Source organism: Colossoma macropomum, unplaced genomic scaffold (assembly GCF_904425465.1).
Source record: "Colossoma macropomum unplaced genomic scaffold, Colossoma_macropomum, whole genome shotgun sequence".
Classification (NCBI taxonomy): Eukaryota; Metazoa; Chordata; class Actinopteri; order Characiformes; family Serrasalmidae; genus Colossoma; species Colossoma macropomum.
In genome coordinates, this window is record NW_023495250.1 from 127254 (window position 1) to 155020 (window position 27767).

Consider the following 27767-nt stretch of genomic DNA (forward strand, 5'->3'; position numbering starts at 1 on the left):
AGCTAATCATTCCTTCATTAAACCAGTTGTCATTAAATCAGTTGTGCTGGTGAAGAAATGTAACAAATCTAGACAATATCTGGAGTGCACAGAGTAGAAATGTATGCTTTTCTCGCTGTACTCTTCTAACAAAGATATTAGTAACTTTTACAAAAAAACAAAGGAAAACTTATGTTTTACAGCATTTATATTTATTTGTATTTATTCTAATAGTATATAGTATTATACTGCCAAACACATTTACAGCCAAGATAATAGTTTTAAACAATTTTCTTGGGTGCCTCATATGTGCACAGTACTGCAGCTTTCTATGCCTGGTGACCAGGAATGTTTCTCCAAGCCAAAAAAAGTGGGTGGCCTTGTCCGCTGCTAGGGGGCGATCCCACATCTGATGCCACTGTGCTGTTGGTAGAGAAGAAGAAGACGTTACGAGGCACGTACACGAGAACTTGTGGAGATGAGAATTACACTGTAAAAATTGCTATAAATTAACAGCCAGTTTTCAATGGTATTATCCTGTTATACACAAAAATAGCTCTCTACTGTAAAACGAATTGCGACTGTAAATTTTCAGCCTTTTTTACGGTATTATCACGTTATCCTTAAAAACAGCTATTTCTTTTAAACCTAATGCATTACAACAGTTGAGTGATATGTAGCTAGCTTAGCAGTAGCTTGTGACAATTGCTTGTGATTTACATCCACCTTTACATTTTACATTTATAGCATGGCATTTCATTTTGCTTGTGAGGAAATACAAAACTCATCTGTAACGTTTCCAGCTGTCTGGATTATCATTTTGTAGGAGACTGCGTTTTTAGCACCTTCAGCAACTAGCCGTCGAATGCTGGCAAGACTGAAGACCATCATAGCAGTGCATTTTTCCTTAAGAGGAGAGTTCAGAGAGAGAAGGAGCATTTGATAACTATCTAACTAAATTAGCTAACAACTGAATTCTGTGGTCTGTGGTCATGAAATCACAATATTGTTAGAGAAAATGTGTTAACCACACTAATGTGGTTTAGCTAGTTTTGTGTCTGAAAGCATTTGCAGCATGCTAGCCTATGGTTGATATTAGACTATTTCATATAACTAACTCTGAAGAAGGGAAAATAAGTAATCTGTTCAGTGCTTGCTTCTGCTTCTGTGTTTTCTACAACTTCAATCTTCAGTATCAAAGAGAAGCGGCATGCACACTGAAATTCATTCAAAGGTTAGGCATTCACACCATTTCACATGGAACCATATATATATAGTATACATCAAATGACCTAGAACATTTATTCAAAATGCCTGCAATAGTTGCAGTGTGATTTCATATGGTTGCACTGGGCCTTGCACTTGGTTCTTATCTATTGAAGGAGAAACAGCAAACGTCTCTTCCAGTCGGCTTGTCTTCCGGTCTTCCAGTTGTATCTAGGTGTTTAGCCTGCCATTTCTCAATCAGTGAAGGAAGCCAAGTGCTGAGTTTAGTGCCACCATGATGTGACATCACTTACTGAAGTGCTCTCCAATGGCAGTCTACTAGTAAAAGGTCTACTTTTAATAAGTAAAACTAGAAAAGGGAAATTTGTGGTCAAACTTTGTGTTGACTTGACAAAGCCAGCTGGAGATGCTTAAAAAGTAAAAATATTCATAGTTGTCATAAGGTGATGGGAGACGAAAAGTCAGGATGCGTGTGTGAGCTGGCAGTTTCATTGTTGTCCATGGAGAAAGTAGCAAAGAAAGAACTAGTGATGTCACCCTTGAACCTGAAGCTTCGAGGCATGTGTCACAAAAAGGGAGTACTTTTATAAGGTATAATATTTTGTCCCATGTGAGCGGGTACTTTCAAAGGCTAAACCAACTTAGCCCCAGCACAGTGAAAAAAAAATCTTATTACTGAGCAAAAACTGAATAATATATGTTCATGTCCATATTCACGACCACCCACCATTAAATAATCCCTGCCCACTGCAAAAGCACTTTTACTGCCCTGTCCACAAGCACTACTTTCACATCCATGAGCACAAAATTCTGTCACATGTTAAATACATCATACACAAAGCCCACATGAGCCTTGCTAATGGATGAATAAGCAATGGACTTTGGGCTGTGATAAATATAAATAGATTATCAAAAGCCCTGCTGTGGAGTTTGTCAATAAATTTTAGAACTTTAAAATTGTAGAGATATTAACAGAATATTTACATAACAATAAATGATAAATGCCTACCAGCAACAGTGTGAATGTAATAATAGTTACAAAGGAATAGTTTTACCAATGTGCCTTATCAAGATGTGCTCTGTTTACTATGTGTGTCCTGTTTTCTAAATTTATTCTGAATACATTACTGTTTAATGCATTGTAATAGAATACATTCCATTATTCAGTCTACTTTTTCTAAGCATTCTGCTCAACCCTGGATATTTGTACATAACACAGCAATAAGATTTTGAAGACATGCACAACAAACAATTTAGTTTTAGCAGTTGTTTTATTGAAACAACAAATGTGTTTTTAGTTTTAAAATCTGTGAAAAAAAATCACTTGTACACCAGATACCCAAAGCACTTTGTGGTTTTGGCCACCAGATGCCACTAATGTGCACTGTGTCATGAAGCGTTGAGTAATGAACCTTTTTTTTATGATTTAGTTAGGAGGAAAGCTTTGGTTTGCCATCACTAGAAAGAACCAGAAACAAAAGAAAAGTGAAATGAGCAAAACAACAAAAGCACATGGAACAAAATGCAGATGGGAAGATAAATGCAGACACAGATGGAAACAAGAACAGATGAAGCAGGAAAAGACAGGATTTTACAGCTGTAGACTGTTGTACAAAGATTATTGTAAAAATTCATGTTTATGCTGACATGACATACAAAGAGAACAAGCTTTAACAATATATATTTTTAAATGGGTAATTTCTAAGTTGATTTGCTGTTAATTTTAATGCCTAAATGCTTTCCTTTGTTGAAATGGCATTTTCTGATGTGAAAAAATGTGCAAAGAGTTTGCAAGTGGAATCATCTAGACTTTACTTACAATAAAGCAACACATTTTACAAGATATACTTTTTTATAAGATATGCTTTTGTCTCATTTTTAAAGTCACAATTTAAATTGCTATGTCAGCTGTTCAGTGAAATAATTAACCCTTTCATGCATGTTACGTTTCTGGCAAGATTAACAAGCAGTAAAAACACAATGGTTTTTATCAGTACAGAAAAAATCTGTAGCTGTACCTGTCAGGAAAGTTAGTGAACCCCCATCAAAAAAGGTAATGAAGTGTTAACCTCTTGCAGTATTATACTGTAAATGTACTAAATTACAGTTATATCCTGTTTTTGTAAAAAGGGTATTAAACTGTACATTTTCACAACAATAGGATGCCATTAAATTTAACGGTAACATGTTTAATGTAAAAGAATACATTAATTTCCTGAACATTTAATAGCAGAAAACATTTTAACAATGCTATAATATTTCTTAAGAGCTTTTAAACTCAAGTTATAGGAGTTTTAAACGGCGCCTCATGTACATCCATGACGTCTGTGAGCGTGAACAGCCAATAAGCTGCTCCGCTCACCAACCAATTAGCAGTCATTAGCCGTAGAGAGAAGGGCATATATAGTTAAGTTTTCTTTATGTTTTTAGTAAAATACAGTGTTCTACTGTCTAAAATTAAAGTAAAGTTCTGGGCAAGTGACTAGAAACTATTTAAACTTTTTATCCGTTGAGCTCCATTTCTCCCATTCACTGAGGACTTGCGGGCGCCCTCTGCTGTTTTGCAGTACTTGGTAGAAGATGGCTAGGCTCACCTCTGCACATACCATTTCAGAAAGGTGCCCCGTTATTAACACAATAGCTGACAATGCAGCGGGTAGCTGGCAGGTCAGTGCTACTCCTACACAGTCCACTAATGGTAGAGACTCCAGACCCACCTTCTACCCCACACCCCAACACAAAACAGCACACACAACATTGCTGCAGCTCTCTTAACTGCTCAACAACAACTTATGTACAAGAAAAGTTGGTGCTTCCCGCTCGTCGCTCCACACGGCCACGCCTCCCATGCATCGATGGTTGAACAAGCCTGTAGGGACGTTATGCCTGTAGTAGGAACACTGAGTCTCAGCTAGATTTCTTTGTGGCCACAATGAATGAGATTTTCTAAAGATCGCCTTTATCACACCCTTTGGTACATAAATATGTTCAGAACCCGATAGGTTTTGTCCTGTTAACATTACTGATAATGTAACGTTACTGTGCACCAATGTGATGTCACTTAGCTACACGAAAGTAAGTCGGGCTATGGTGGCGTTCTGGCGATTTGTGCTATCTTATAGAAATGTGATACCTTAGCACATTTTTAGAGGTATGCCCTTTAATAAAACCTAGGATATTTTGAGAGTCTAAAACTCCATGTCAAAAAATGCTGCCAGCTTTAAAACTACAAGGCTGAATTTAACTTTTTTCACCAGCTGTTTGTTTGAATTTTCCCCTTCCACCTTAAATGGCACACCAGTTATTATAACACCTCAGGTGCCAGAATGTAACTGCTGCACCATTTAAGGTTAAATTCGAACAAGAAGCTGGCGATGTTCAGAGAAAATGTCTTCAGAAAATTACCGGCATCAAAATAATAATGAGAATATTCTGATAACCTAAGGGTGTAAGCAGTAAGGTTATGTTGAGTCTGTACTGAATTATCCTAAGTGAAGGTATGCTTGCAAGCTTTTCAAATCAAGTTATGAACAGAACAGAAAGATCATGCTTCAGTTAGTATCAGTCGGTTGGCACAGTTTTTTAAGGAGGCTGCCTTGTGTCTAATGACGTCAATTCAGTGCGCAGTAGCCTTAGCTTACATGTAGCAATAGACTACAAAATGATGACACGATTCTAGTGGTCAGTATGTTGGGAAGCCTTCATTCCAGCTCTTGAAGGATTAACCAGTGGGAGAGAGCTTGGCTGTATCTTTGTAAATACCACAGACGAAAAAAAACCAAGCACCTAATATGTGTTTTATTATGTCCTCCGTTTTTCTGTCATTTTTTTAAACAGTTTGATAACTGTCTTTGGCTTGTTTGTTTTTTACCATTTCTTTGTATTTTCTATAATGAACATTATACAAATGTTCTAGTCTACTATTTGTTCTAGCATTGTGTAACACAACCTGTTGTTTATTCACTGTTTTCTGTAGGCTAACTGATGCTTAAAACAGATGGAGATGCATATTTAATTGCTTTTGAGAAACAGGGGGTTCATTTACCTTGCCATAATGTAGCCTAACTTTGGCTGTGCCTACATAGATTATGCCTCAATCCACACACTACCATATTGGCACCACTGGAGTGAGATAGAGAGAGGCACAATGACAGAGCTAGAACTTGACTGGACATCTTAACATCTGGACAACCGGAAAATGGACACTAGCTCAAATCCTTGGTGCAATGTGTTCCAAACCAAGAACAAAAAAATAATGTATTGTTGTAAGTAAAAGATTGTCAGCAAACATAGCGCTCAAGTATTTTTCTTATTATTTAAGTATTTTATTTTTATGCTATTACAAATTTTTTCTAAATTATTTTTGTGGACTAAACGATTGTCTTTTAATTTGATATGCATACTTTAAACATGACCCGGAAGTTAAACGCGACTAACGCTTCCTTGGTTAGAAATCACGCACATGGTATGTACACTTCTGTTTCCAGATTGTTGTTCTGCAAATTTGTCAGACTTGCGGTTTAGATTTGCTCTTTTCCTGGTTGGCAAAGCCATATAGATACTTTGTAAACGTTTTTTTGTGTCCAGTGCTAAAATAAATAGCTAAATTGTTTTATAACATGGGAGATCAAGTGGAAGTGGTTGCTGGAAGTTACGAGCAGATAGTTTTTGGTTATCGAGTGTGCCCCAGTGAAGAGGTAAGCTACCTTTCGTTTTCTGAGAATACTTTTTAAAGTGCGATTTTGTCAGTGCGATGTCTTTAATATAAAGTGTGTGTGTGTGTGTGTGTGTGTGTGTGTGTGTTAGGGGAAGGTCGGGGGCTGTGTTCAACATGAGGGTTCATCTTAAATTCTAACCTGAATCAGTTAGAAGATTTGATTACATTACTGTTATAATAGTATGCTCTTATAAATAGGAACTAATAATTTGTTAATTAATATTGACAATTAGTTTTATATATGCATTTTTACATCAATGCAATCACTTAAAATATTAACGTGTAAATACACGTTAATACACGATTTGATCATGATCAGTCTTGTTTAACAAATTAGTATTAAGCTTCACTGTGTGATTTATATTGTCTCTTAATTCTTTAATGATTATTGCACTTTCCCTCTTGATGCATGAATAAATGCACTGTGAAAATGACTGTGTACAATATTTTTTCTTAGTTATGTTGGCTGTAATATATTTAACTATATTTACATAAATTACTAAACTTTTAGACCAGCTTTAAATGCTTTAATTGTAGATGTGGAAATCCCTTACAAAACACAGTATACCCATATATCCAAGCACCAATACATCACTGCAAAAAGACCTAGTCATTAAAAACCATTTTTTCTTTCAAGGTCACTTTGGTTTTTATTACTAGTGATGTGCACAATAAATTATTGTGCTAACCTGAATACAAGTGTGTGTGTTGAAAATGTATTAGTTTTCAAATGTATCATTGTGTCTTACAGGAATGGAGAATAGAGCCAGTCTTCACACACCATGCTCATACAGCATCCCTGTCTGCAGTAGCAGCCAGTGAGCAGTTCATTGCCACGGGCAGCAAAGATGAAACTGTTCAGCTCTATGACATGAACACAAGAACTGAACATGGAGCCTTGTTACACCACAATGGTAAGGAAATAAAATCTTGATTCTTAATATTGTGGACATAAACTCAGTGAATTCAAAGGTTGTTAAAAAGGTCATTAGCTCATATGTTACAGTCATGTGAAGTAAACCCCATGGAATGTTTCTCCTTTTTTGACATATCAGTGTTTGATCTTTAAGTCACATAATATGTATGTTTTAATTTCTGTAGCACTTTTCGCAAGGCCAGTTTACGATAAGGACTTCAACAGAGTCTGGCTGCAGACATGTGCTCTCAGCCCCAGTGACGTCACATGCACACAATGCCACAATGGCCGAAGCCCAACGGCACAGTAACTTTTGGCTGCTGCTGCTTAGCAATATCATAACTTAATCCGTTTTTTGTCCATAACACGGTTAGAGAGAGAGATTTAATGTACCTCCCTGTTGAAGAAAAATCATAGAACCCATTAAAAGTGTCTGTTGGTTCCTGGTGGTTTTCAGTAGTTGCTAATGGTATTCTGTGTTTTCGTGATGGGTTGATATCACAGATGGGTTGATATCACAGTGTAAAGGATGTTTTGGGATTGATTCCAGATACATTTGATTGTTTCCTAATGGCCTTTAATGGCAACCATCAAGCCAATTCCTGTTAGGAAGCAAAACCATCAGGTTTTATTCCTAACGGGCCTGCAAACGCAGTTACGATGTGACAATGTACTGTTTTGGTGCACACAACGCTGTCTGCTTGGTGCTCTCTACATTGTCACAATGTTGAAATGTAATTCCTCAGAAAGTTATGACAATGTTGTCTGACAACCTTCTAGGAGGTTGTGACAGCATTGATGAGACAGCAAAAGTAATCTGTACTACATTGACTGTACAATCCTAGAATCCTTAATAGGGCTGGGAATCTTTAGGCATCTCATGAATCGATTCGATTACGGGGTCGCTGTGTCAGTAAAATATCTTCGAGACTGGACGCTGAATCTCGGCTCCAAAGTGTGCAACATAGCGCGAAAACCCTGGTTCTCAACGACTGAGAACTGGCGTGCAGACTGCAAGCCACATAGCAACGCAATCTCGCCTCGCTAGTTGCGAACAAAAAGACAGAGATTTAAGACGAACATTTGGAGAGGAATGGACTTATTCGCATTTATAAACAACGTAGTTGGTTTCCTGGTACGTTAAATCTGCAACGAGAGACTTTCAAACACTAAAAAGTTGCGAAGATGAAGTCAGCTTCTCTTTCGAATTTTCCCGGTCCACCTTAAATGGTGCAGCAGTTACATTTGGCACCTCGGGCAGAAGTGGTGGAACAGGAAAATTCGAACGAGAAGCTGGAGACTGAGAAGCTGGAGACTGAGAAGCTGGAGACTGAGAAGCTGGTGACTGAGAAGCTGGAGACTGACAAGCTGGAGACTGACAAGCTGGAGACTGACAAGCTGGAGACTGAGAAGCGACTTCAGCTTCGTAAATCAGTCGAACGTTGAGAGACATTTTACAAGAACCTGATCTACTTTTGAAGAAAAGTTCCGCCTTTTATGTTCCATCAACATTACGTTATAAATTAAATATTTAGAAAATCGATTTTTGACACTTATGAATCGATTCAGAATTGTTCACGTCCGCATTGCGATGCATCTAAGAATCAAGTTTTTCCCCCACACATAATCCTTAATAAGTTCTATTTTAATCAATATTACAGTTTTTAATAACTAATCGTCTTCAGCATGGCTTTCATGAGTTTCAGCAGTAACCTTTTTGTTTTTTTCTGCGAATTAATCCGACATTCATGTCTTATCGTCGTGGTAGATTTAATTTGGAAAGTTTTCATATTTAATTACTTTATTATCAGTAAGACAACGTTAATATACATTCAGTATAACTCCTCTTGCCCAGCAGTACGTGGTTCGCTATTTTTCCTCACAAAACCGACAGAAACACTATCGTGGCAGAGCGTGCACTGACGTCATCAATAGGCTGGCAGTGCATGTCAGGCTGAGAGTGCATGTCTGCAGCTAGACTCTTCTCAAGGACTTTACATAATCGCTGAAAAAAAAATTAAGAGGGAGCGAGAGGAAAAATGGAAGTTGAGAAAAAAGGGAAAGTTTTGAGGGGGACTTTGAAAGAGGACAGGGTGGAGTGGTGGTGGAGAGATAAAGGAAGAGAGGTCTATAGTTTAGGGGCCATAACACTAAAAGAGCTGCCCCCCAAAAGTTGAGCGTTTAAAGCAAGAGTGTCCAATCTTAGCCGCAAAGGGCCGGTGTGGCTACAGGATTTCACTCCAAACAAGCTGGAGCACACCTGATTCTAGTTGTTTAATCAGTTAGTCTTATTCTGCAAACATTTCATCAGGTGACCTTCTGCTTTGTTGGAGTGAAAATCTGTCGCCACACCAGCCCTTTGCGGATAAGATTGGACACACCTGGTTTAAAGGCAGGGACCACCAAGAGGCCCGCACCAGAGGACCTCAGAGCAGAAGCAGGAGTATAGGGGAGAAGGGGGTGCTAGATCATTTAGGGACTTGAACATCAAAAGAAGAACCTTAAACTCGGTGTGTAAAGAAATGCGTAACCAGTGCAACTGATAGAGAACCGGGCAAATGTGAAGGTGTTGCAAGATTTTTGCCGGGATACCAATAAAAAGAGAATTAAAATAATCTAGTTTATGATGTTATGAAGGCGTGGGTCAGTGTCTTCTACACTTTATGTAACTGTATATATAGCATGGGTTAGAAATAATTTCAATGTTCACTATGTGACATCCTTGTTCAAATATATATTTGCCAGGCTACTTTGGTTGGCACACCATTCCCTAGAGTAGTGGCTCCAGGTAGTTCTCTAGAGCTCATGCACAACTTTGTTTTTTCTGATTTGCACACCTGATCTTCAGTTATTAATTTACATTTTTAGCCTCTTTTTTGTTTTTTGGTAGTGTGTTGCTGCTGCTATCATTATTAAACTTGTTTTTGTTTTTTGATATTTGTTTTTTCATTTTCTTATGTTGTGCACATCAGCTCTGGACTATATTGTATGGGTTGTTATCAATTATATTTGTACCCAAGCATGATCACGTATACAAATATATGACCACATTATTAAACAGATTATCAGTGCATTACTAGTTTTAATATGTGCCAGTTATCCTCCTGTTGTCATTACTCCTTTAACTGGGTTTGATTCCCGGCCAGGTGACCTTTCTGTGTGGAGTTGGCGTGTTCTCCCTGTGTCTGTGTGGCTCCAGTTTCTTACCACAGTCCAAAGACATGCAGTCAGGGTAATTGGACACTCTAAATTGGCTGTAGGTGTGAGTGTCCAGGTTGTTTCCTGCCTTCCGTCCAGTGACCGCTGGGATAGGCACCATGTGACCCAGAAGGATAAGCGGCTTAGAAAATGTGTGTGTCTGATCAGGTCCCTGATGCTTGGCCAAAAATTTGTTCCACAATCCATAATCAAAGCATATTCATTATTTACTTAACTAAAAATGAGTTTGGTCTACCCACCCTGTTTGTGCAGGTACTGTCTCATGTCTGGAGTTCTGTGGCACCTCCCATTTACTCAGTGGTGGGGAAGATGGTCTCCTGTGTGTATGGAGTACAAAGACATGGGACTGTTTAAAATCAATCAAAGCACACATGTAAGTCTTTAAGTCAGTACACTCTGTGTTACTGATGTTTCTCTTTTTCTGTTTTATTGGCTGAGATTCTTTTTGTGTGTAATAGGGGCCATATCACTTCTCTGTCAGTGCATCCATCTGGGAAACTTGCACTCTCTGTTGGAACGGACAAGAAATTGAGGTATTTTTAATGTCTATAGTGAACTTATCAATTCCTTCACATACAGTACAGTACAAAGTGGTAGGTGCCCTTAGTTTTTTTATAGTAAGTTATTGGTATCTTGATTAGAATTATACATGTAGAGGAGCACATTTATTTCCTGAATTCTCGGGGCACTCCTGTACGGAGCTAGGTAAGCGTCACTAATGAGAAAAAAAATTGTGAGTAGGAAAATCTGTCACTGCAGTTTAGTAATCCGTACTCACAGTTCATAAACTGTGCCCACGGATTTGTAATCTGTACTCTCGGCTAGCAAAACTGCACCGACGGATGTGTAAACTGTACTCTCGATTAGCAAAACTGTGCCGATGGATTTGTAAACTACTCTCGGTTAGCAAAACTACCGACGGATTTGTAAGCTGTAGTCATGGTTAGCAAAACTGTACCGACGGATTTGTAAATTGTACTGTACTGAAATGACGCTCGTGCACGTGATTTCCACGTTGATTGTTCACTGGGCTATAAATAGTCAGTAATTCTTGCATAGTCAGGGTTTGACGTTATTCCTGTTATTAACATGCAGTGTGCTCTCCGGGCTGAAACTCCATTCAGTCGATTCTGGCCGCGTGGTAGGATAATGTAGGCAAAAACCAGATTATTTTTGCCTCGTTTTAAACAAGTGCATTTACATAATGCATTTCTACAAAACATTCCAATTAGGCAGTAAGGTTAAACTGTAATTTCATGAAATGTTAAAGCCTTTGATAACGGTGTACGTGAAAGTACAGCACAATTACATAACCTGCTTTCTGGTAATGTCAGCTTAATTTCACGTTAACGTTACTTGCTTATGTGTATCTTTTCATCACGAAAGCTCGACACAGTTGTATCATCCAGTTTTACATTTTCTCAAAATAGTCATAAATGTGGCCTGTACTGTAGCTGTGGGAGGAAGCGTATGCTTTACACAGTTAGCTAACTAACCTGAGGGCACAGTTTCTAAAATTGAGATATTGAAGAAATATTCGGAGGTCACGGAAATTAAATTCGAGAATACAGTTTACAAATCCGTCGGTACAGTTTTGCCAACCGAGAGTGCAGGTTACAAATCTGTTGGTACGGTTTTGCTAACCGAGAGTGCAGTTTACAAATCCGTGGGCACAGTTGATAAACTGAGAGTACGAATTACTAAACTCTGGGGACAGATTTTCCTCCTCGCAGTTTTTTCTCATTAGTGACCCCTACCGGGCTCTGTACACCAGCCATTGCATTGTATGTTTTTTAATTCCATCATGAGCACCCATGTTTTAAGTTAACAAAGTGTTGAATAACCAAAGTAATTTGATAGAGGTGGGCAATACGGCAAAATATAATATCAATACTTAAGGCCATATTTTACAATACACAGTGTCACAATATTTTTTTCCTGACATCTGGTAAGTTAGAGCAGCCAATGTAGTGCCATATTCAATCAAATTGTATTAAACATTTCACACACTGTGCTCCACTAAATCCAATTAAACAAGACTAATTATGCTCTTGTTTTAATTAAATATAAAGTTTGTAATTGATATTTGTGTACTGTTGATATCCACGCTATGCTCACAAAAGTATATTGTGACATATTGTTTACATCACAATATGTCACAATATACTTTAGCACGACAATGATAAATATTGTCATATTGCCTAGCTGTAGTGTTTGATGGTAGCTGTACATACTGGGCTTCTTTGAGGAGAGGTTTGGAAATGGTTTAAGCTAACACACCCATTAAACCACAATGTGTTATTTATTTGTATTTATTTTAATGTTGAACATTATTTGAACAAATAAACACTTGCTGCCTAGATAAATTACTATGCACAATCGTTTTCATTGGATGTTTGCATAGTACAATATGTGTAATGGAACCCCTAATTCCAAAAAAGTTGGGACAGTATGTCAAATGCAAATAAAAACAGAAAGCTGTGATTTATAAGTCTACTTTGACGTGTATTTGAACAAAAACAGTACACAGATAAGTTATGTAATGTATCATTTTATGAACTTAATACTTTTTGTAAATATTCACTTATTTTAAAATGTACACCTGCAACACGTTCCTAAAAAATTGTAAAATGATCAAAAACAACTTATACAGGTGATGCAATCATGTCTTGGATTGCTTGGATACAGGCCTTGAAATTCATTGGGTAAATATTTCACATGGTGGGGGGTGGGTTTATACACCTTGGTGATTGGCGGGGGTACTACTTCTGAGCTTAAACATAGGTCTTACCTCAGATTGCATTTTGTCGCTCTTCTCCAATTTACAGGACTCTCTGAACTATATACGTTGCTGTAATTTGTTGTCTCTTTCTTCTTCTCTTTTAGCTGTCATCTCTTTGAGCTGCATCAGTGTCCTTAGTCTTTCTTTAGGTGGCTCTTCTTTTTTGTCTCCATGCTCTAATCTTTCCCTGTACTCTGTCTCAAAAAACATCAAACTGCTCTTGGGGTGGGCCAAGCTCTGAAATGAGCATCAGATTGATGAGGTTTGTGTTACTTGGTGAATTTATGAATTTAGTTTTAATCCTATTTTGTTTGCTGAATCCATGTTTGCATGGCATCACGGTCTACAGACTAGGCATCATGAATTCTCTGAACTGTCTGCATAGCTGTAATTTGTTGTCTTTTTCTCCTTCTCCTCTCTTAGTGGTCATCTTTTTGAGCTGAGTTTTAATCCTATTTTGTTTGCTGAATCCATGTTTGCATGGCATCACGGTCTACAGACTAGGCATCATGGATTCTCTGAACTGTATGCATAGCTGTAGTTTGTTGTCTTTTTCTCCTTCTCCTCTCTTAGTGGTCATCTTTTTGAGCTGTATCAGCATCTTTAGTCTTTCTTTTGGTCACTCGCTTTTCTCTTGTTTTCATGCTCTACTCTTTCCCTCTCGTTTGTCTCCTCTACTTCATATCTTTCCACAACTCAAAATCAAACTATTCTATGGAAGGGCCAGGCTCTAAATTGAGCACCAGATTGGTAAGGTTTGTATTACTCAGTCTATTACTTCTGTTTTGTGCGCTTAATTCACGTTCACATGACATGCTTGCAATTGGTATGATCATAGCTATCTTGATGAGTTTCTCTATCTCAGTGCATACACCAGTATGTTCATGCTACACAGTCCCTGCAAACTGTTGAGAGGAAAATGAAGCATTTGAGTCACTGGAAACCATGACAGAATATCCATTGTGTCAGCAGGGAATCTTCTTGTCGGTATCATTTATCAAGGATCCTACATACCTGCTCCTCATGTCATTAAAAGCTGTTTTTTCATTGTTGAGGTCAAAAAGCTTGCCTCTTTTAAATTTGTTACTATGAAGAGAGCTGAAGGATTCATCTTCTGTAGGGCCAGGTGGACTATTATTTCTCTCAGGGCCTCTTTGGTGCCTTCAACCATTGTTTGAACTGTGGAGAAGTCCAGATCTTCTATTTCAACATGTTTTGAGAAAAGGACCACATACATAAGTACATCTTTCATCATGTGACAGAGGGCCACAGTTAAATTGTCTGACAGCTGTCAGTAGACCTTTGACTTTGCCAGAGTCCAGAGTGTTGGACATCTCTCAGGGTTTTCACTGATCTACACAGCATTCTGAATTGACAGCCACCTCACTGCGTGTGGCTGGGTAAGCTTCAGGTGGAGCTCATCAACTGTTTCTGCAGTTCATGTAGCTTGTTACCTCTGACAGCAGTATTACTAAGAAATACAAAAATTTACCTCAAATCCTGCTGAAATTGTTTCACCTGTTGCACAGATCTCGGTGCGTCACTAGCTGCAAGACCAAGACAATGACCTGAGCAATGCACCCCTACCAAATTTGAGTTAAATTCCTCTGAGGTTTTTTAACAATCTTTGGCTGCATCCGGTCATAACAGTAGCACCATTGACGCAAATTGTTATACGTTTTTTTCAATCTAAACCATTTTTTTTTTCAGCAGTTGCTTCACATCCTCAAAAATGGTGTCTGCTTTTTCATCTACAATTTCAGAGTTTCTGAACAATTTTGTTTTAATCTTGTTGTCATCTTTGTACCTTACATATATAATGAGTTGCTTCATGTTGCTTTTGTCTGTGGATTCATCAAGTACTAAGGAAAATACGTGACTTTTTAGCACAGCCTTGTCAACATCCTCCACAATTGTACTTGCAATAGCTTGAGGCATTTCTGACAGACCTTTCTCATTAAGATAGCTTCAATAACATATGTCCCTGTTCAGCTTTTTGAAAGAAGGACACTCCATCTGTTTCATGAATTTAACCAGATGACCCAATTTTTAAATTAGCCAGTTTGTTTTGTGCTATAAAGTAGGTGGTTTTGCGAAGCCCCTTTGTTTCCTCCTCACACTGCAAATGCGCAACTTCATAAGCGTTAGCCAAAACATGCTTCACTGAAACATGTCTGTGGACTGCTGCTTCACCTGGATAATGTTACTTTTACCTGTCTGAGGCTCCTGAGGATTAATGTTGTTAACTGTTGTCGCTAGCACTGCTGTTTGCACTAGCCCTTTTGGGTTTGGGTGTTGTTGGCAAGAGATGCTGCAACAGCAGAGGGTGCTCGTTGGCTGATAGAGGTAGAGAGACCGCGCCAAGAGTGTTGTCCAGGGCGGAAGTTGGTGCATCTGGCCAGTCATCCCACATTCCACACTGGTGCAAAAGTTGGCTAAACGTTATTAAACATCGCTGTTAACACTGAGCACATTTTGGAGCAACGTATGCTGCCTTCTAGACGAAGTCTTTTTTCAGGGATGTACGTGCTGATTTCAACATGACAAAAACAAGCCACCTCTGCACTTCACAACAGTATGGCTGCGTTATCAGAGATTGCCTGACCTGCCTGCAGTCCAGAACTATCTCCAGTAAAAATATGTCTTATTAAGCTCAAAAGATGACAGTCATCATACCAGTTGCATAGCTGTATATAAGTTGTATTACAGATAAATGCCCAACTTTTTTGAAACTTGTTGCAGGCATAAAATTTGGATTGACCACATATTTAAAAAAACAATGAGACTCAGGTAAAAGGTAAAACGTTAAATATTGTTTTTGTACTGTTTTCAAACAGATTTTAATAATTGCTGCTTTCTGTTTTTATTTTAATATATTTTGAATTGTGGAAATGAATCGGCTGTCATTTTTCATTTAGAACATGGAATCTAATAGATGGAAGGTCAGCTTTTGTCAAGAACATAAAGCAAGGTAAGAAATGTGTTATAAAAAGCATTGGTTTTACATTGTCTTTTTAATCACTTTAATTGTAATATGCAGTCTCTCTTTTTAATCAGATGCTCACTTAGTGCTGTGGTCACCGGTTGGGGATAAATATGTTGTAGTTATGCATGATAAATTAGACATCTACAGCCTGGAGTCCGCTAGCATTACAGGCACCCTCACCTACCAAAAGAGGATTTCATCCATCAGATTTTTGAAGGTATGTTTAATTTTTTCTAAAATCAATGTAAAAGACAGTGACTTGTGAGAATGTGTATCTGTTCTAGTTGTGAAGTATTCCTGAGTTTCTCTTAATTGCTTAGATGCCTGTTCTTTTAAAGTAGAAGTGCAGCATTGCAAAGCACATTGTTTTTACCACAGCGTAAGGAAAAATAAAATGAATGAAAATAAAATGTTTATTTAATTATTTTTTCTTATAAGAGTAATTTTTGTGATCCATTATACTCCAAAAACTAAAAAGTGAAGATCATATACTTTTATAATCTATTGCACTTTAAAAGTAAAGTAGATTATACAATTTAATGAAAAAAAGTTTTTTTCAGGATTACAGGAACATGAAAAAAGCAACATAATTAAAAAAATGTATAAAAATAAAGAAAAATAGTCTCAACAGGTTATCACATTTATACAAACACACGCAACTTCACATGTAAAGGCTTAACTAAAACTAAGTCTAAAAGGCTCTCTGAGAGTAAAAAAACAGCAGAAATCATCAGATATCAGGCCTGTGCTATATGAAATGTACACAGGGAACAAAATGTGAGGAGGTACATTAAGAAATATTTTGCGTGCTACTTTGTCCTCTCAATTGAATTAAAGCCAAAGGCAATAGTGAAAAGGTAAGAGCATGAGAAAGAAACCTTGATTGAAATTAAGACTCTAAAGGGAAACTGTTATTCTGTGGCCAATACTGGATAGCAAAACAGTTTCAAAATACAATTTCAGTCAGAGTTTAAAAAATGATTAATACAGGGACTCATTAAAGGAATGTTTCAGATTAACTAATGAAACCAGTGACTAATTTCCCAAAGGTTTAACAAATGTTATCTAAAAAGATTAAGAATGAGAATTAATCCATGCTGGCCATGAAGTCATGTTAACATGAAAAGGTAATAATCTCAGCATGCTGAGTGTACAATGTCTGAGACTGATGTGTGGTGGGCACAATGCGTATGATAAATAGAGTACAAACAGTCTCCGGCCTAGTTATAACAGCTTAGGTAAAAGGGGGAGCCAGAAGATCCACCGTAAACAATCCTGAATGAGCATGTGAGAGCGGCAGGATGACAGTGCCGACATCTCCAGATACATTAATGTCGATAAGTCCCCAAATCTTCAAACAATTTATCCTGGCAGTAACTGTGCCAGTAAAAAAACACACACATATCATTAGGGTAGATGCAAATGTGCATAAATACAGTAACAACAATTTCTTTTTGTCAGAAAAGTCAAGTCAAGAAGAGTAGTTGGTTTCAAGGGAGCTAGAATAAAGAACAGAGTTCTGTTACAGATGTCTTCTAAATGCCCCCATCCATCACATGGAGTGTTAAACTCCGTCAACGGTACATTCGATTTAACATGAAGTACTTTTTAGCCAAACCAGGGGTTAGATCATAACAGAAAGTGAAAGGGCAAAAATGGTTTCACTGAAACTCTGAATATTAAAATATATCAGAATAAATGTTTATCTATACACATAGGAAATTCTAAATGTGACACAATGATACATGTGATACAGTGTTTGTATTTCTTCTTTTTTCCATTCCCTGATAAGGTGTTGGAAGAGGGGGGAACAAAAAAAGGAGAGAAAGTAGGGAAAGGGAGGTTCACATCTTTCACATATCTTTCATATATATCACTGCTTTACAAAAACTCATTGCCTCAAAAGTTTTCTAAATATTGTACATTGTGATTTTTCACATATAATGTAAATGTAAACACTCACACCAAAAGACATAAATAAATTAGGTGGAAAAGATTATTTTAAGGTATTATATTTAAGAAATCCATAAAAGCCCCCTATACTTTGGCCTTCCCCATAGCACTATATAGGATTTTCTCAGGAGTGCTGCAGGACACAAGCTCATTTAGCCACTGCCTAATGGGAGGTAAGTATTCAGATTTCCAACTCACTAATATACATTTCTTGGCAGCTGTACCAGCTAGCAATACAAAATACTTCTTCAAATGCGAAACACGTAATAATCTCACATCACCTAACAACCAAATCCTGGGATCAAGATTAATGTTTGTGTTAATTACTTCCAGGGCTGTATCTAGGATCAAAATTTTATTAAGGTTAATTTTGCAGAAATGTGATCTGCATCTCATAGTGAATAAAATAACTGTCAAATATGAGCATTACACCAACACTGAGTTTCTCCTTTATTTTTTTTGTTTTAACAAAATCATTGCTCCTTTTTACTCATGCATGACTATTATGTATCTTTTCCTTTCATTTGTTCCTACCCAATCACTTCTTTCCTCCATGAACTGCTATCTGTAAACTCATTTGACTCCCACCTTGTTTAAATATATTTTATTAATAATTTATTTATTTATATGTTTATTTTCAGCTGAAAATATATTGAAACCTGCACTACAAGTGATAGTTTCAAATTGATTTTATTTCATTTAACTCTCTCTCTGCTTGTCTCTTTTGCCTATCTGTCCTCACTGCTTAATGAAAAAGCACACTTACAAACATAGGTTATAAAAGGCTACCAAACCGCGGCTAACGGGAAAGACAGCTACTTATACAGTTAATGAGACAACAGTCTAATGTTGCTGATCAGTGCTGATAAATGCTGATTTTTTAAAAATGTTATCTACATGATACTGTACTATCAGTATGCTAGTTAAAAGTGAACTTTCTCATGCCAGTTGTAGTATGTATATGTAGGTAACAAAATACAGCTTTAATTTCTCATCTAATCACTAATGTAGCCTACTATGGAGCCTGAAGCCTAAACTGAGCAGCTACTGGAACTAAACTAAAGCATGCTGATTTATCTAGCAACGTTTTGAGCGCTCCAAATAAAAAATGAATAATCTTTGCATTTTACAAGCATGATAGGTAAACTATGCTCATAAACCCTTACATTTTGCCATAGCAATGTTATATGATATACAGCAGTTAGTTCTGGCCACACAAGCTGATTGGTTGAGAAGCGTTCTCACCGTGATGTTATTTCGCCATAATGTCACGTTTTTTCACAAACACTCTATCTCTCCGCTGAGACGCCATTGCTAAGCAACGACTTTTGACAGCTGTAGGAGACGCTCAAGCCATTTGAACGTTTTTACTTCTTACGTTGCGCACAAACAGAAAATGGACACTTAAGATTACGTTTGACCTACAGCTGATTTGGTCAGACTCTGACCTCAGATATGTGAAGATGAGACTGCACTAAATTCCGAAACTGTCAGTTGGTCTGTGTAAGGAGCTGGAGAATGAACTGCTGACTCTGCAGCGAGTGAGCGGAGCTCGTTTCTCTGACGTAGCAACGAGCTGCTTGTTAAGGAACTATATTTTGGCAGAAGGAATTGCTAACATTAAAACATATTAAATGCCACGTTCACGGCCCAACTTTTTATTTAACTGTTGCATAAAAGCAGTAGAACACTCAAGGTCGTGTGTTATTGCCTTCGGCTCGTGCCTGCGACCAAATCACAGCCGTGATGTTATTTTGCGATAACACACTCCCTCTCGTGTTCTGTTGCTTAATTAACCTACATGCTGTGTGCTGCATACCTGAAAATTCAGTACCTCAAAGTTACTCTGGTATCATTCCTCAGGGCAGCATAGTGTCTCATGCAGACATGACCAGAGCAGGCATTTAAGTCTAGGGCTGAACCACAGCTGTTCTGAAGAACTGCTTACTGTGTAGTTCCATCGCTTTTTCCACATTGAACCTCATAAAACTCTTAAGGTATTTCTGAGGAACTCTGTGTCCTAGTGCTAGTCACAAATATGATGGCCGCTGATAACGGGCTGAAGCAATTGCAGATAGCAGCGGTTGCTAAGCAGTGATTGAAGGGTTTAGAAAATAACATGAAGCTTGGCAGATTTTGATTGGCCGTAATACAGTGACATATATGTACCATGTACTTTCATAATGCTGTTGTTTCTATGTTTAATCTCTAAAATGGAGGAAAGTTAACTTTCAGAAACTACTGAGAAAGACAACTAGTGAGTTGTCTTAAAAAGAGTAGATTTGTGGCCATTAAGTAGATGGATTTGTTCCCAGGTGTAGAATGTGTTAAGTTGAGGGTTTCTAGTTAGTTTAAGTAATGTAGCTATTGATCAGAGAAAAAGTATAACCTGTGATGGGATGTGCTTCGTCTCATACTGCTCCATTAGAGACCATCAGTAATTTTTGGGTGAAGCCATATCTATGTAGATTGAAATTGTGCATCTAGATAGTAGGCCCAAAAATTAGGTGGTTGCAGTCCACCTTTAGAATATGCTTGTAGCTTGACAGGATTCTTGGGTTTTTCCTACCCCATAGGAAAAGATAATGGCCATATGTAGTTCAAAATGTAGTTTAAAATGAGTTTTGAGTATCATTTAAGGGCTGGCATTCTAAAAGATACATAAATTTAGGGAGAACACTCATCTTTACTACATTAATTTGTCCTAGTGATAATAAAAAAATATTGCCAATGCTGGATATCTATTTTCAACCTTATTCAATAACTTCTGATACTAATGCGGGAACAGATATTTGCCTGAGAGGCAGATATTAGTGCTCGAATAACTAATACCAGTAGTGCACCAATTTAAAGGACCAAAATATAAAATTTGATAGGAGGTCTGAATATAACCCTGTAGATAGTAATTAGGGCAAATGGCTGAGGATATTTGTGATTAATAGCTGGATTGGTTGCACTAAGAGAGAATTTCAAACAAGGTGCGTTTGTAACCTGCTTTCTGGTTAATGCGTGGAGCGTCATTATAAAGCATCTTTCCATATACTACCTCTATGTAACGTAAGCGGTGTGACTGCTACAGCTTGTACACATTGATCATTGCACATACAGCATTTGTGCTGCTGAGCATCTGTGCGGCAGGACCGCACTGAATTTTAACTGCTTGTAAGCCAGTTGTACAGATGTCCTTTTTCCAAACTGATAAATAGTTAAATCAGTTACTTTGCTGAATTAAAAGAATGTTCATAGAAGAGCATGTTGTATGTGTTTGCACCCGTGATCGTTTTAAGTCTGTAGATTTACTGTGGAATGTCTATGAAGCACAAAATGCTTAATAGATATTTCGTTTGATAATGGCCATGATGTGTGCCTATAACCTGTTAATATGGGCGCTGAAATGAAAAGCAAACTGTTCTATGTTGTTCATGCCACAACGGGCAGAGGTAGTATGTATGAAACAGGCCTAAACCGTTTCTATGCCATTTTGTCGGCCATTGAAACGAGGGCTCTATACATAAGTGTAGAATAGGAGGTAGCTTCATGTAAAGCAAAGTATTCTTCAGGTCTTACGTGAGATTTTGTAGTTTTTGTAGTTTAGTCAGTCTCTTTAAAATATTAGTTTTTAGTAGTATGAATTGGAATAAAAACCTGACCCCTGATCTAGCTTTTTGTTTTAAATCTTTTTCAGAATACACTGCTGGCTGTGGCAGGAGATGACGAATATGTGAAGGTATATGATCTGATCTCTGAAAAGTGCATTTGTGAGTTCAGAGCTCATGAGAACAGGTGGGTTAATATTGTTATTCTCAAATATTTTAGTTTTGCTCTGTAAAAAAAAGGTACACACACTGGCAGGATCTGTTTTAAATTAACAAAATATATTTATTAATTCACAAATGTTAGTAGTATGTCAAGTAAGAAAATTTTGTGCTAGTCCTCTACACACACTAACTACCAGTATACAATAGTGTACAGTACATAGTACACTGTAGCCATTATAGTCTGGGACTTGTAAGACTTAAACTTTATTTAGCTCAGTTTTATTTACTTTTTGCTGGAGACATTGTTGCGGCCTTTATAGAAATCTAGGTCTAGGCTTCTAACGGGGTACTGTGGGGAGACTATTTGAGAGACTTGGGCTATGTTTACACAGCAGGTAAAAGTTGTTCAAATCCGATCTTTTTCCTCATATGTGACACAGATATGTCATCTATGTGGCACTGTGAACAGCAAAAAACGCACTGAATCTGACATTTTCAATTCCGGTTTGAGACGCAAAAATTATGTAAATTCTAGCCAGGACGGGTTGGGTTGTTACATGTAGTAACTAGTTAACTTTAACCCGACCTGAGCTGCATTCATTTAGCAGTGAAATTCAGAGCACTTTGTTTTTTTGAAACGGGTTCATAAAAATGCTAAACATTTTAAATGGGTTGAAATATACTTGGCTATACTATAACCTATGTATGGGCAACATTGTAGTCCCAGTTCCAAAAATATCTGAAAATAAACCTAACAAAATAAACAGACTGCTTAAGAGTAAACAGGAAATACTGTATCTTTCATGCAACTTACACAATAAGGCCAAAAGCATGTGGAAACGACCATCACACCTGCATGAGCTCGTTGGAGATCCCATTCCAAAACAATGGGCATTAATATGGAATTGGTTTCTTCTTAACGGTTATAACTTCCTCTCTACTAGGAAGATTTTCTACAAATCTTTACAAGATTTTGCAGTGTGTTTGTGGGAATTTTTCCCATTAGGTCAATGTGGGCATTTTTCCCATTCATTTGTGAGGTCAGACACTGATGTTGGACAAGAATGCCTGGCTTGCAGTCAGCATTTCATTTCATACTAAAGGTGTTTAATGGGGTTGAGGTCAGGGCTCTCTACAGGCCACAAGTGTCTTTATGGACCTCGCTTTGACATTAATGTTGTAACATGAAACAGGGCCTTCCCTAAACTGTTGCCACAAAGTTAGAAGCATATAGTTGTCTAAAATGTATTCGTATGATGTAGCATTATCACCCCTCACTGGAACTAAGGGGCCTAGCCCAACCCAAAAAAAAACAGCCCCAGATCATTATATCTCCTTCACCAAACTCTGCTTTTGGCACTCTGCATGCCAGTAGGTAGCGTTCTCCTGGCATCTGTCAAATCTAGATTAGTCACTCCAACTGCAAGATAGTGAAGCATGATTCATCACTCCAGAGAACTCGTTTTCACTGCTCCAGAGTCCAGTGTCTGCATGCTTTACTCCACTCCAGCTTACGTTTGGCTTTGCACATACTGATCTTAGGCTTCTCTTTATCTTTTTTTAACTTTATCTTCCTGAAACCATCCAGAAGCAGATTTTGTATTGCCTTCTATGCTTGTGGTTCTCAAGCCAATCCTCAGGGTTTCCCAGATGGTCTCACGTCTTTGTTTTATCCCTGTGCATTGTAAGTTGGAACAAAAATGTGGACTGTCTGGGAGACCCTTAGGACAGATGGTTGCCAAGACTGCAGCAGGAGCCTTGCAAATACACAGCTGCAGTATTTCAAACCTTAGCCCTTAGCTTACCTTGGTGCTGTCCAGAAAAACATCATGCAGTTGCTTAAGTGAGTGTTAATTTCAGACCCTGGTAATAGAGTATTCAAAATGTTCACAGGTCCTGAAGTGTGAGAAGGCCAGAGACATATTCAATGAGTGATTCAAACAGCAGCCAATCAGAGAGCTAGAAGAGTGGAGGGAACAAGGCAATGACATGTGCCTGCACACTGCCTGGACAGTGGAGCAGGGAATTAGAGGAGCTACATGTAAAACACACGCAAAAAAGAGCTGTTATGTGCATAACATATGGATGCAGAGGTCAAGGCACTCTCTTTACAATTTCAACTCAGCTGCCAGTTTGCAGTGAAATATTTCTCCAGCTCTTGCTGTGATATCTGCGTTTCTCAACCCTACATTAATCCCCAGTTTGCGCTTTCACTATGCATAAAAGCACAAACAGCTTCAGTCTAGTATATTTAGCTTTGTTTGTGTTATGTGATCTCTGACGAGATATGGGAGTTTGGGTTCTTATTTGTAGCCCGAACTCGATCTGTGTTATACTCTCTGTTTGGCTTATCCTCTAGTGTGAGCGGCCTCTCCAACTGCATGGCCTCATGACAAAAAGACAAGAAATAACCTTCTTTTTCTCGTAAATTTTGAGAACACCAGTCCTGTGTTCCACTTCACTTTATTTGCGTTGTTGTTGTATTCTACAACCTGTGCCAACTGCATTTCATATATAAACAATGATTGTTCTATCTAGCGCTAAAGAAGTTATATTACGTTGTTAGAGAAACCCTAACCAGTGATTGGAGACTGCATTCATAGGCAATTTGCACATTTTGTTTCAGCTGCAGCTGCATCGCTAGAGGCACTGTAACGTGCAAGAAACTGTTACGCAACAAAATATTATCCAATATCCAAAAAACATAGCCTGCATAGAGTTGTGATTTAAATATGACTTCAGAAGATTTGGCTTGTCACCACAAAAAAAAAATCTATCTACAAAACTTCACAGGCATATATCCTAGTGAGGTCATAGCTGTAATAGCAATCTTGGATCTTGGACCCCAAAGACAGCTTGGACCCCACAGATTACCGCATGCAGCTATATTTTATACTTTTGATCCTCTTGACTACATTACCCTTAAAGAAACAGTCTCCTATCTCATACCATCAACTTGCTGTATAGAAACTTTGCCCACCAGCTTTTTAAAGGATGAATTCAGGGGGGTTAGTGTTTTTAGAAAGAATTGAGCTGCTTAAAGGAAAATCAGAACATCTACGAATAGTAAATAACTCACTCATATTAGGTATTAGTACCAAGTCATTGATTTGACAACCTGTACGTTTCTGTTAAAACAGACGCATACACAGTCTTATAGGCAGAATAACTAGACCTATACAGTCTTGTAGGCAGAATTATGGAGAAAGTAGTTTTCTGTCAAATTAGCATGTTCATAAACTCCAACAGCTGTTTGGACTCTTTAGTCTAGGCAGAGTAGCACAAATACTGTCTTCATAAAGGTACTAAAGGAAGCTGTCTCAACCCAGACAAAATATCAGTGCTGATATTACTAGACCTTAGTACTGTCTTTGATACCGTAGATCGCACAATGTACTCCTTGACGAATTGGAACTAGTTAGGGCTCTCGGGGATAGTCTTCAGCTGGCACAGAAGATACACATTTGTCATTTGATGTGCACTGTGAGCAGTGTGAGGGGGAAGTGATGTCTGATTAACTGCCCAAACCAGCTTCATTTGACAAGTTGGACGATTGAAAGGATTTCTGATGTTAGATATTTTGGGAGGTAATTTTGCAGTTTGAGCAGATCTCGCCAATTTCTTGAAAAAGCACGCCAACCACCCACACATAATCACAACCGCTGCCCTACGCAGGTGAACACGTTAGGGTTAACAAAAACATTTGTGTTACCAAAATCCGTATAGGCCAGCTTTTCTCTGTTTCAATTGAACTGCGAGGTATGAACTTTTAATAGGGTAATTCCTTAAATTGTCTTTGTATAATAGGCCAGAGAATGACATATTGTACTACCCATGTACATAATTTTGAGGTTTTGGTTTCATGCACAGCGTGGGACAAGTTTGATTTGAATGAAACAGCTTTTTTTGTCCATAGGGGTTGTGTTTCATGTGCAGTAAATGCCCCCGTGTCAGTTGGATGAAACCTTTTCGCACGGTGTGAGCGCGCAAGTTGTAGCCTTTGGTTGTACATAATGGGGGATTCAAATATGCAGTGAGAACAAGATTTCTAATATCACACAGTGTATGTCTGGCTTTATATCATCAGGGACTGGTTAACACTAAAACAGGTAGCAGACAGACAGATAAAAAGTAGGGCAGCAAGGCAGAAGAAGTGGTGCTCACTGCTAAGAGAGAGAGCTGGAGCTGAGGCAACAGGACTACCCCACTACTAACCCAACCAGCCTTTGCAGTAGGTTAGGATAGACTATTAGGTTGGAAAGCTCAACACGTCAGTTATAAAAATAAGTCATCCTTCACGGTGTTCTCGATAAGTGGCAAGTGCATGGGAGCCATAGAATGTTACAAGCCTGAAGGCTTGACCCTTAGGGGATTATTTCATTCTCCTGTAGGTTGGTTAATACAGTTGTATGCTTGACACTTCTGGTCAAATTATATGTTTAGTTGAATTTTTAAGTGGGAATAAGTTAACACATCCTCTACAGTGAACAAACTTAAATATGGCCTTTTCTGCTAATTTTACTGCACAATTTCTATATATTAAGTTTTGAATATGGGGGAAAAAATAAAACAGTAATTATAAAAGTGCTTAATTGTGTTTTATTTAGAGGATTTGACCAGGGCTACTCAAACTTTTACATATGACTGTGCATATTCCACACACTTTCAGATACTGTTTATATAACTTTATAAATAATGTTGCTAATGTATTATGTACCAGTTGTTGCAGTGAATTGTGAATTGATTATTGAATATCATATTTATGTTTTCTTTGTAGAGTAAAAGCAATGGAGAGCTTTATGATTGATGAGTTGTGTGTGCTGGTCACAGCATCTAATGATGGGTTCATCAAGCTGTGGAAGTTCAATTTGGAGGTACATTTTACAGCTTTGCCCCACAGATGTTAGCCTACACATAAATCATAAATAGTTTTGGACCCATAAGCATCCACAGAGTAGGACATTTAATCAGTATTTTTTATCTACCCACCTACCCACCCACCTACCTACCTACCCACCCCCCTACCTACACTCTGATAACAATGTGTTTGTCCTTGTCTGCAGCAGTTAAGTGATAATGTGGGGAGTTAAAATTAGAGTCTTTGAAACCATGTAAATTGTCCGTGTTTATTTTCCTGATTAACCATTTCTAAATGTGTATAGCATGGAATAGATGTAAGCTCCGTAAGATATGGAATGGCGTTGTATTAGTGGGTAACTTGTACATCTGAGAAGGCACTGTTAACACTGAGCACATTTTGGAGCAACATGCTGCTTTCTAGATGAAGTCTGGCATGTGGAAGGTTCTGCATGTGTTACAACAGCACTGCTGTATATTTAGAGAGAGCAGGTGCTAGACTGGCCTTCCTGCAGGCCAGACTGACTCCCATTCATTTCATAACTATGAGAAGTTAATCATTCTGTTTTATTACATCAGTAAACACAGTAGTCAGAATTATACCATTTATACAATTTTAAAAAATCCAAACATTAGCCCATTATGTTAATCCGTTGAAGTGTTGGTTGACCACTAAATACATGTATTTATTTTTGTGCAATACATGTCTTCGTAATGCCCCCAGAACCCGGAGGTGGTATGTCTACTGAGCCAGGTGAACACCATTGCTCGTCTCACCTGCCTATCTGTATGGAGACCCAAAACAGGGAAAGAACTCTCAGGAGAGCAAATCACCCAGCCAGCAAGCGTGCTGTGTAAGTTTAGCAGAACATTTAATGATTTACAGATAGCATTTTGTCACTTTGGTTGCATTTTGTCAGTCGTTATGGTTGATCGAAACAATTACTTAAGGCACTTTTTAGTAGACTACATTTTATGAATGTTTTTATATTTTCCAGCAGCTGGTAAGGAGGCTCTTCTGTCCCCTACAAGGAAAAGAGTGAGAATCAATATGGAGAAGGTGGTTTTAAAAGACTTCTCCTTGAGAAAACCAGCCAAAAAGATGAAGAAAAAACAGAAAGTGCAATGAACTAGCATTGTTTAAACTGATCAGCATAAATTGCTTGTTTATTATCATTATTGTTGTTTTTTCTTTGAAGGTAGGTTGTGGTTTTGCATTCTAGCTTGGTAGTGAAAGGGCAGAGTCATTTGTGTGCTGTTTAATCTCCAAACCTGCATGAAGACAAAACTCTGTTGTTGTTGCTTTTGAAAATAAACAGATGTATTTCTAAAGCTAAGCCTCTCAGAATAAAATCCTACTAGAAAGTAGCCTA

The 27767-nt window shown here is 37.9% G+C and overlaps 1 protein-coding gene across 4 annotated transcripts; it reads left to right on the top strand.

The window, feature by feature from the left end:
• Window positions 1–5621: 5621 nt before the first annotated feature.
• pak1ip1 (PAK1 interacting protein 1) lies at window positions 5622–27767 on the top strand. Of its 4 annotated transcripts, XM_036561439.1 has the most exons (11): window positions 5641–5671; window positions 5794–5903; window positions 6675–6837; window positions 10311–10431; window positions 10517–10591; window positions 15759–15811; window positions 15898–16043; window positions 21465–21562; window positions 26315–26411; window positions 27119–27248; window positions 27393–27767. In XM_036561439.1, the coding sequence occupies exons 2-11, from the start codon at window positions 5826–5828 to the stop codon at window positions 27521–27523; spliced, it is 1092 nt and encodes a 363-aa protein (XP_036417332.1). In that variant the 5' UTR covers window positions 5641–5671; window positions 5794–5825; the 3' UTR covers window positions 27524–27767. The 4 variants fall into 4 exon arrangements, with proteins under 4 accessions (XP_036417335.1, XP_036417332.1, XP_036417331.1 ...); XM_036561442.1 differs by lacking the exon at window positions 5794–5903 and having other exon boundaries at window positions 5622–5671; XM_036561438.1 differs by having other exon boundaries at window positions 5662–5903.